Consider the following 10865-nt stretch of genomic DNA (forward strand, 5'->3'; position numbering starts at 1 on the left):
CCCTCTTTAAGTATTTTCAATAAAGAACTACTATATTGTGACTTTTCTGGAGAATCTTTGGAAGACTTTTTTTTTTGCCCCACTATAAAAATATCAAATTGATCAAGTGCTCATTAGAGAACACAATGATTTTTATGTTAATTGATTCATAATGTGCTTGAACAAAAAAAAGACCTTAGAAGTTATGATAGTCATTACTGTTATTTGTCAAACACTTCTAACTCTCCCCATTTCAGGGCACGTGATGGAAATGCATTTCCTGACGTTGTGGGACTATATAACTTGTCCTGGCTAACAAGTTCTGAAGGGGTGCAGTGTCTGTTTGAGACCTTTCAGATTCTTTTTCCCTCTAGCTTGACAACCAGCAACACTTGAAAGACTGGCTTCCTGAGAGCCTCCCTGCTGACCTGCAGGGGTCATGCAGCAGGAGACTGGAATCCTAACAGCTGCACCTCTTAGCTCATTCTAAAAGATCAGAGCTACTTAACAAAAACCAAAACGCCTTCTAGCAAAACATAACTAAAGTTTCTTGCTTTATAGTGGATAAGAATCTTTATCCAATTTTTGTTTTAAATTGGTGGAGCGGGATATGGGGCCTTATTTCCAATTGTCTCTTTAGAATTCTTGACCTTGACAGCACTTACAAATGATAAGGATAAAATTCTGCTTGATAATATAAATTGTGATGCATACCTCAAATGAAAATGGAGCTCAAAATTAGATTAAGAGAAGATTGAGAGAAGGGGCATAAGTCAATTTCATATTTGTTTCTCACCTAAAAGCTTTCTGGATTTTCAGATAAGTGTTTTTTAAAAATATCTACTCATGTATTTTTTTCCACATCATGCAATTCACACTGTAAGTTCAACACTGAGTAATTCAGAGCAACTGAAATAGCTTTGAGTATTTCATATAAAGCTAAAAAAAAATGGTACAGCTTACATAGTTCAATGATATGGTAGCAAGAAGACTGTTACACTTCAATTGGGTGTAAGTAGCAGTTTTAATGTTTTTAGACAGATCATTTCAAATATAATTTAAAAAGACCAAATCAGCATCACAGATTCAGATTTAAAGAAAAGTTAACAAACATGATAAAACATCTTAATAAATAGTTTTATTTTAAAATGATATGACACACTTGCTATCAACATATAAGGCATCAAATGCCCTAAGTCAAAGCTTATAATCTTAATAATTGCCCTTTTTAATATAAAAAAACCCCACATAATCAACATAAGATTATTTTTGCTTGGCAAGAAAAGTAAAATTAAAAGCATTTTAAGAACCATGGCATAAAAACTGTAAATATACTACATAGTAATAACCCATCTTTGCTTTCTTCCACGACATTTGTTTGGAACCTGGCTAGAAGCACGAAGATGGCAGTGGGAAAACAAGGCTGGCTGTTCCTGAAACACAGGCGAGTCACCAAAACTTGGAGCAAAGAAATAAAACATAATTCATGGTAAAATAATTTTTAAGTATACCACCTCCTTCTGAGCCTGAAATTGAGTTTAAAAAAATACATCAATAAACATTTGTGGGATGGTGAACAACCAAAACAGACTTATATAATCATGGCATCTCATTCTTAGGTTGATTCCAAATTCTTCATTCGTGACTTGTGAATGAATTCTCTTGTTCTTAAAGTCAACATTAAGGCATGCCAAATTTCTATAAGAAAATTATTCTGAGAATAGCTTTGGATATTAAACTTCTATAACTATAAAATATATTCCTAATACATACATATACTTAAGTGCACATAAACCTGCACACTAATAAACATAAACCACGAGTACACTCTTAAGTGAAAGCCACGGATTTCTGAAATCAGTTTTATGTGTTTAAAATAACATCTTTTTACAGCATCAATGCACTAGTCAGGCAAATTATTTTCCAAGACGTATGCCCATAAAAGTTAGAAGGAGAGAATATTTGGAATACTATGAGCCATAAAATCATACAGCTGAAATTTAGCTGAAAGATAATGATGTGTTAATTCTCTTTCTTATGAACACTTTTACACTGGGAAAAGCTAGTGAGACTTCATTATAATTCTTCTCATCATAGCCATTCTTTATGTCTAATTCTGGGAAAGGTCAAACCCATTACAGAGAATTGTAAGGATCTTTCTTATTCCCTTGTTGCAGTGGAATCTAGTGGATGGTATTAAATCTTGCTGTATAATATGTGAACCATTGGCAAGGGTTGTGAATCTCTTTGTCAGACCACTTTTTTTGTGGTAGCATTAATCAGTGCAATGGAATATGACTTTCACATTGAAAACCCTTCTCTTAATAGAAAAAAAAAAAGCCTTTTCTTTAAGATGTTAATCCAGGTAAGGTTTTGCATGTGCTTACCACTGCATATGTGAAAGATGAAGAAGAAAATGTTCAAATGTTCCTGCCTAGAATTTTTGCCTGTCACAAAGAAGTAAAAAAAAGTACAGCCACCTGGGTTCAGACCCTTAATTTCTGATATTCAATTGGCATGGTGCTTGCTCACTCATTTAACCTTACCCTGGGGGGCAAAGGGAAGGCACAAATGCATTTGGTAGGGCAGACTCTTCGTCTAAAATTGCACCTCAAAGGACATGTGTCATGTCTGGTCCAATTAGGTCCCTAAAAGAAATAAGTATGAGGAGGGTAGGTAGACTAAGATATTTTAAGCAGACAGCAAAGCATGTGCTATTGAGGCAGGTATCTAGGTAGTACAGAGTCAAGGGAGGTAGCAGTCACATGGGTAAAGCACCAATAGCGACCAAGAACTTCATGACTCCAAGCAATTCTGTACTACTCCAAATTATAAATCAGCTATGCAATTGGGAGATTAAAGAAAAGATTCTCTTCACACAAGGGACCAGTACATCGTATTATGCAGTCTGCATCAGGAGCTCCAAATACTGGAGAGGACCCACAGTATTGCAAAGAAAACTCTTTGCAAACTCTACCACAAACAGTTAAGGTGCCCTAAAAGGGAATGGTTTATTAAAGACATTAGGAGGCTTCAATAGTCCATTAGCAGCATGTAGACTCCAGTGGTAAAGGAGAAAGGCAGCTTTCTTTCTGATACTCACTCCTTTGGACCCCATTGCTGAAGGATGAGCTGCCTTCTCATTAGGATTAGGAAGATGATTCTGACTTTAGATATCTAAAACCATGTAAATAGACTAAAGACTTAGGACCTCTGAAAAAAAGAGTTCTGCTTCTCCAGGTTTAGCAATAAAAACTTTCATAGCTAACAACCAGCACCTTGTTGAAGGGACAGATATAAGGTCATAAATCTCCATGAAGAATCCAAGACCAATACCATAGCTATTGTCTATCCAATGTCTGTACGTTTATCACCAGGCCTTGCCAAAGTACATCCAGAGCCCAAATCACTCTTTATCAGATTGGAAAAAACAGTGTATAAAGTTCTGGGCTTTTCTTTGCCTGTGTTACCGTCATTTTAAAGTCAAGTAATCTTCATTTTGAATTCAGGATGGCAGGATGAAGAGGACTACACAAACTGAAAACCTAGGGGAAAGTTGATTAAGGCAATTATCTGAATTATGTCAAATAACAAAATGAGTCATCCAGATGATTTTCTGAATTGGTACTTTTTGGTGTAATGGTCTGCCCTCATATAAGTAGAACCTTAAAGAGATGTGCTCTATATGTGAGCAGACTTAAATAATGTTGTTGAAATAAGCATTTACCTAACCAAATTTCAATTTTAAATTTTAAGGAAAATTTTGCAGAGTTCTTTGAAAGGAGGAAATATATTCTGATTTGTTAGGTCTTTTCTTTCCCCTTGAATATTTTCTTTTCCTAAATGCATTTTTTTAAAAACTTTGCCTTTAGATCAAATCTACACAATTTGGTAGTACTGCAAGATTCTTCAATGCTTTCAAATGAATAGCTTTGGCTTTTTCTCCTTTATCAGTTTTACAGAATTGAAAAGCCTTCTTTTGATTCTCAAACTCATCTTTCTTCATAAACTGAAAATCAGCCACACATTAATTCAGTTTAGTCTGCTCTGCCACTTGGCTAATTAATCCTTTTTCATCAATAAATAAAAACAAAACTCAGTTGACCTCACTTAGCTTCTATGAATAAACATATAGTTTTTAAAAATGTAGTAAAAACCAAACAAAACACAGCTCAGACCTACTCACTCAGACAAGCAGATCATCCCTTTCTTGCCTCAACATTACCCAAAGTGGATCCTCAGGCAGGGTAGAACAGGGCAATTTATAAACCTTCAGAATATAAAGTGTATGCAGCTGGTTAGGAAGCCTCAACACAAATGATGACATGAGAGTCAGAGTAAAACAAAGCTTGTTCAAAAAGCAGAAAGAACCAGCAATAGAAAGCAAAACCATGCTTATATTGTTCCAGTTCTTTCTGAATCAATGTCAGTACTGTTCTGTAGGGTAAGGCAGTTGAGCTACATAGAGCTTCCTCTGGGGTCCACATAATTTCTGAATTTTACCCAATAATTCTTTCACATATCTGACCTCTCTCTCTGTACTATCCTCTGATCCTCCCCTTTTGCATTTCACCTTAACCCTTAATAACACACAGCACACATCTCACTCATCTCTGACACCCTCAAGGGCTTATTCAGATAAATATCATACATATTGCCATCCAAAGTCACCCACGTATTCCACAGTCTTCCATTAACAACACAAACTTCAGACATTAGAATAAAGCTTTACAATCTACAGAGAAATCACTTTCTCACTCACCTTCCTGCCCTCTCACACCTAGCTTCAGTCCTCTTTAGCACCACGGTCTAACCACCTGAGCTATCCAGCCAGCTCTCTAGTCCTCTTTTGGAATGACCCCACTGGTCTTGGCCACATAGGAGATCAAACAACTCTACAGTGGGAGGTTGCAAACACAAAAGATAGTTGCAAAATGCAAGATATTTCTGAGGCTGCATTCCCAATCCTCTTCCTGATCCTCTGCCACACCAAGGTGGTGTGTCAGTGTGGACACTTGCTGTGTGTCCTGCAAAGTTGTGACCACTGTGCCCACCATGCTTCTCATAGAGCAAGAGTCTGCATTTTACAAGGTAAGAGCTCACAGGTACTGAGGAGCCCACCGATATGGTGCTCAGAATGATGTGTAGACCACTGTGAACAGGAGGTGAGTTCTGCTGCCTGAGTATAGTTCCCATTGAATCAGTGTGTTTAATCATTCTCTTTTTCCACTTTAATCTTTTGGTTGTGGGCTTAAGGACTGCTGCCATCCTGAGGCAACAGCTTGTTGCTTGGCCTACAGCAAGTGATACAGCCTGCTAGGCACAGTTCCCAGGAGTCCAGCTGCAAGTGCATTGGAGGATATCTCCAAACAACAGCAAAATGTCACCTGGGAGCATGCCAGAGATAATCATGACTTCCACCTGCCCAGATGTTTAGATGTCTAGAGATACATTTAAAATGTCTCATGCTTTGTCTTGCTGTTGTGAGAACCTGCAAAGATTTCCAGAGCACAGGTAACCAGCATGGCAGCAAAATCACAAACAGAAAATGAAATTTATATCAGCAACTAATTTTACCTCATTTAAAAATAGGAGCCCGTGACACTAGCTAATATCTAGCACTAATATTGTGGGTAAAATTTACATTGGTTTTATGTAATCTTCTTTTATATAATTTATATAATCGTTTATTAGAAAATTTATCCTAATGACTTAGTTACCATTTCTAAATACAGGAATAATTTTAAATAGAACATTTTTTACAGTTTGTTTTTTTTAAATAACCAACATCCTTAAGTTTCAGAATATTCAAACTCTAAACTCTATATTGCAGTGTTTAACCAAATTACAGGAAGAAAAATTTAGCAAGAAAATGGATAAGCACCTTTGAGAATTAAATGTAAGCCTTATTATGGGATTAGTGCTTAGTTTCTTTTCTCAAAATAGATTAACAATTGATCCTACTATGCGTAGGATCTCCTAGTATTCAAAGAATAATATTCTGTATTTGTGTAAAAGAAACTATTTGTATACGGGGTTATTAGAAATATTTTGCTATACAAGTAGAAGCTTATGGCCATTACAGATGAATTTGTCTTCAGCTCTTTAGAAGGACAGGTGTCGCTGGCTGTGGTTTCTTATACATCTTACATGGCTTTTCTTCTAAATAGAAGATATATGGAGAACAAAAACACTCACTGGCTGTTGGTTTGTGAAATAATTTTTTCTTAGCAGGCAAATAATTGCACTGTTACTATTAAGGAAAAAAAAATATATTGTTTTCATATAAAATGCCAAGGCAGACTCTTAAGAAGTTCACAACCAGAATTAACTCTGCACAGCAAGAGCATCTTCCTCCACCAAGGATAGTTCCAGGTTTTCATTAGTGGTGGTTTTCATCCTGAAGTTGAAAGAACCATAGAGCTTTGCAGACTCTTTGGAAGAGGCAAATCTGTTTCGCCGATAGAGCTCCCCCTTCCACATAGACATCATTAGCAAACAGGACAGAACGACCCCCCCTAGTGTGAGGAGGCAGAGCCCAGCAATCACACAGCGGTCAAGGTGAGCCCCCAGCCTTGCACTCTCCTTCTCCAGGCGTTCCATCTCCCGGGCTGCCACTGTGTTGGGATCTACAGTCACCTCCCGTGGGACAATGTAAGAGATGATCACCAGCAAGATGCCAGTGACCAAGAACAAGATGGCACTGATGAAGCCATAGTCTACTGACTTCCCTGAAGATGTGGCTTCTGAACTCGTATCATCTTCATCTTCCGATATCAAGGATATAGCAGCCTCATGGGACCACTCATTTGGATTTCCCCAGCCAAAGTCTCTGGGGTGATTACTTCCTTTTGCTGAAGGGGAGCTCCGGTTCTGTTGCTCCAAGTTGACATTCTCATCCACGCAGGTAAAAGAAGTTTCTAACTCCTGGCTGCAGCAGTTGCAGACTTTCCGTTCTGCTATTTGGCTGTTCCCTGAGTTAAGAGGTCCTGGTGGGAAGGAGTCTGGCTGAACAGCACTTTCTTGCAGAGAGGAGGAAGGGGATGCTGGAGAAGGGCTAAGTCTAGAACCTTCCATCCCGGCTACTCTTGGTGTGGACGTACAGTGTCTCTTGCAGCAGAGAGCAGCTCTGGTCAATGATCCATCTGCCTGGTCACCAGGAGGCCCTCCTGAACTCCAGTCCAAAGCATTGCACAGGTCTGCCTGGCTGCTCTTCTTAGCAAGGTAATGGAGCTCCATGGGAGCTAGTCAGACATCCCCCAGCAGCTTCCAGAAATTCTGCCAATAGCAACACAGTTAGATAAGAACCCAACAGAAGCTAAGGCTTTAATGCCTGGAGTGCTGCTCCTGAAGTCCCCATTTCCTTTGCACACAGCTGTCTGTTGGCACCTCAGCCCCAGCTCCTCCTAAAAGGGGCAAAGAAGTGGGAAGATACCTAGTGGAAGGAAAGTGTGAAAAAGGCACATCCTCTGACTTGTCACAGAGGTTAACACTGAGAAACTTAGGTCAGGGTAGAAAAGGTATGTGAAGGAAGTGGCAGTGTCTCTGGAGAAAGCTTGCCGCCATCACCAAACCAAATTTATCCAAGGACTCACACATTCCTGTGACAGAATCCCTCAAATGAGAAGGCAGGTTTCCTGTATAAAGACACAAATGAGAAAGGCAGGGGCCCTTTTCAGCAGAGCTGCTGATTTTCTGGAGGACTTGGGAAGCACACATTTTCTAATTCAATTAGATTGTAAATGTTTACACTCTCTTCAGTTTAAATGGATTCTAATACAGATTAGCTTTAGAGCATCACCACGAGTAAATGACTGTATGCCCATCTCGGTTGGGCTCCACTGGAGCAAGGGCTCAGCATTGTGATTCTGAAGTGTGGGGAAAAGACCAGCTTAATCAGCCACCTCTCCTAACTCTACACCTCACACATCCAATGCCCCTAGTCACATGGCCCTGAATTTACAAGACCATACGTTCCTTGTCCACTGTGATTCTCCTCTGTCCTCTCCCCTCACTGCTCCATGGGGGCAGCACGTTCTGGACCCTAAAGTGTGCAGACAACACACCTCACTGTGATCCCTGCAAAATACAATGAGCCAGCCCACTCCTCCACACACATACACCTGCCCATTCCCACTGAACGTCTGCTACTCCCGCTCACTGGGTGTGAATGGGTTTGAGTTCCCTCCTCTACATGCTTGGCTAACAAACGTGCACAGGAAATTGACCATCGTAAATTTTTACGAATGCAATCTAGAAGTAAACTGACAATAAAGCAAACTATAAACCCACAGAGTCAGAGTTCTGTTGAGGCAAACAGGTGAGAAGCTACTGCCAAGGTTATCTCTGGAATTTTATATCCATGACACTCTCTCACACCCACTACAAAAAAAGGGGGGGGGGGCTTTCTGGGATAGAATTTTGGGCTGAGCAGAAAACCATCCATCCATTTTTCTCTGCCTCTGCCATCTTTCCGAGAAATAAAAATTCAGTTTCTGCTACCACTAAATATAGGGGTTTTAACCAAGGGCCCCTTTTATTCTGCTTCCAAATCCATGGTGATAATTGACTTAACCCAGGGCTTCAGGCTTCAAAATCCAAAGCTCCAACAGCTGGTAACAGAGGCACAGGCAAGGCTCACCTAAGGTCAAGCCGGCAACTCAAAATAAGAGAGAGGGAATGTTTTCAGCTAGATACCTGAGTTGTTAAAACAACCATAACAAAAACCACTTGTCTTCTATTATCGGAGTTTCTCTGCAACTAAAACAGCAAAAAACACCAAGTGTAGGAAAACTACAACTGAACCAGAGCTTTCCTTTAGCAAGTGGGCAAACCCATGCTGAAGGATCCCTGGATGAATGAAGCGATGGTAACTGGGGCTTCACCAATTACTGAAATAAATCATCTCGCAGTTTTCTAAGGCATTCGGCGCTCCGATTAACCACGGGCACAAGTAACTCATCACATCAGACTATGGATCAAAAGGGCAGGGTCCTTTATGGGATTTGCAATTTATAACAAAGGGGGAGAGAGATTCTACTGAATTCCCTTCTCTCGCCTCCATCTCTCTTTACAGAAATGAGAGACTTGGCTTGCTCTGACAGAGCCACTCGCTGTACAGGCGACTTCCTATGCAGCTCCGTGATCCGGGGTTTCCACCCACTGGAGAATGGAGCAGCCCAGGGGACCGGCTAAAGGCTTCTTCCGTCCTCTCCCTCTTTTTTCTCTGATCTGTTTAAAAGTCCAGTTAAGGAGAATAAATCCCAAAGCGCGGGGACAGCACTTTCCCTCGTCTCTGCCATCAATTAAAAGCATTAATATTTGTATAGGACCTGAGACGGGCGAGGCTGGTCCGGGGGGGAGGCGACCTCGGGATGCGACCTGCGCGCCGTGTGCCGGGAGGGCGGGCAGCGGTGTCGCCGCGGGAGCAGCGGGATCCATCAATCCCTTCCCGGTGAACTCCACGTCTCCCGGGGCCCCCGGAGTCAGGATGCGTCCTCCGAGTACCCGGGGGCGAAGCAGGCACCTTGGACAGGGAGTGGGGACACGCGTCCCTGCTCCGCTAGGCTCATGGGCTCCCTCCCTCGCGCCCAGCGCCACCACCCCGTCCCACTCTCCGCCACTCACCTTGTGCCTCGGCCACCCCGTGCGGCTCGAGCACCGCTCTCTTTCCCGGGCGCGGCTCCCTGAGAAAGTCCGCGATCACCAGCCGCGGCACTTGTAGCCTCCGCGCGCGGCTCACTCCGCGAGGTGGGCAGCGCCCCCGGGCCGGGCGGGGCGGGGCGGGGCGGGGCGCTCCCCCGCGCTGAGCATCCCGGGAGATGTAGTCCAGGGGCGGTCCCTGCAGCCCTGTCTGTTTCCTCCCACACCTGCTCTGTTTCGCCTTCGCTGAAGACGAGTTCCCGCTGTACCCCCATACTCCTGCCTGGCACTTCAGAAAGAAGCACTGGTTTCTAAACTCAGAGTGGGGTCCCTCAGTCCCAGCTGTGGCCACAGGATTGTGGAGGAAGAATGGGAGGGAAGGAGTATATATTTAGTTCCAACTGTGTGCCAGGCGGTTTGTTTATTTTATCTTATTTAATAGTTAAAGCTAATCTTCGAAGTAGATTTTATTAATCCTCATTGTAAAAATGAGGTAACAGGCTCAGAGACATTAAGTGCCTCGTCCAGGGTTACAAAGACAAATAGTAGCTTCTAAAACCGCATGCAGGAGTCAGATTCCAAAGTTATTGCCTTTCCCTTAAAATCAGGAGAAAAGTGACAACTGTAGGTAAGCGATTGTTCTGTTCACCGATGCATCTGTGCTTATCACAGTATTTGGTATCTGTTGAATGTATGAATAATAATGACTCAAAATAATAGCAAGTAACGTAAATATCACTTATTATTGCCAGGCTCTCATAGAAGAGGAAACTTTGTAACAAAGATGTAGAGCAATTTGCCCAAAGTCACACAACTAGTACTCAGCAAAGGTGGGGCAGGAACCCCAGCCGATGCTAAGCATTATGCTATATTGAACGAATGGAAGAAAAACTGGAAGGCAAGATAAAAAGGTGTCAGGAATAAAGAAAATCTGAGGGCTGAAGCTCCGAAGTGGTGACTCCTAGGAGATAGGACAAGATAACTTCTTAGCGTCACCTTCCTCTTTCAGCCAGAGTGGACTGCAGCAGCCAACAGCCACTGAACGCCTAAGGCATGTGTAGTTTCTAGATCATATCCAGTTTCTCAGCATTCCTTTGGGGCAATTGTAGGGTTATTGTTTCCATCTAAGGGGAGCAAAAGAAGGATTACAGTATTTATGACATTTCACAGCTTGTGAGTAGCTCAGATAGATGCTGTGGTCGTTTGCTTTCAAGTGATAGATCAGTCTCCTGTAACGATATTGT

At 41.7% G+C, this 10865-nt stretch overlaps 1 protein-coding gene across 1 annotated transcript; it reads right to left on the reverse strand.

Annotated features, from left to right (window-relative positions):
- Positions 1-984: 984 nt before the first annotated feature.
- Positions 985-9742, reverse strand: TMEM74 (transmembrane protein 74). Its single transcript, XM_008569767.1, has 2 exons — positions 9607-9742; positions 985-7257 (listed from the first exon to the last, which is right to left on the reverse strand). Exon 2 carries the CDS (start codon positions 7216-7218, stop codon positions 6307-6309), a length of 912 nt encoding a protein of 303 aa, XP_008567989.1. The 5' UTR covers positions 7219-7257; positions 9607-9742; the 3' UTR covers positions 985-6306.
- Positions 9743-10865: the final 1123 nt, after the last annotated feature.

The sequence above is a fragment of the Galeopterus variegatus genome, unplaced genomic scaffold (assembly GCF_000696425.1).
Source record: "Galeopterus variegatus unplaced genomic scaffold, G_variegatus-3.0.2 Scaffold28, whole genome shotgun sequence".
NCBI classification, from domain to species: domain Eukaryota; kingdom Metazoa; phylum Chordata; class Mammalia; order Dermoptera; family Cynocephalidae; genus Galeopterus; species Galeopterus variegatus.

Bases quoted from the DNA above. Each gene is read 5' to 3' on its own strand.
- TMEM74 (XM_008569767.1), bottom strand. From the start codon at position 7,218: ATGGAGCTCCATTACCTTGCTAAGAAGAGCAGCCAGGCAGACCTGTGC.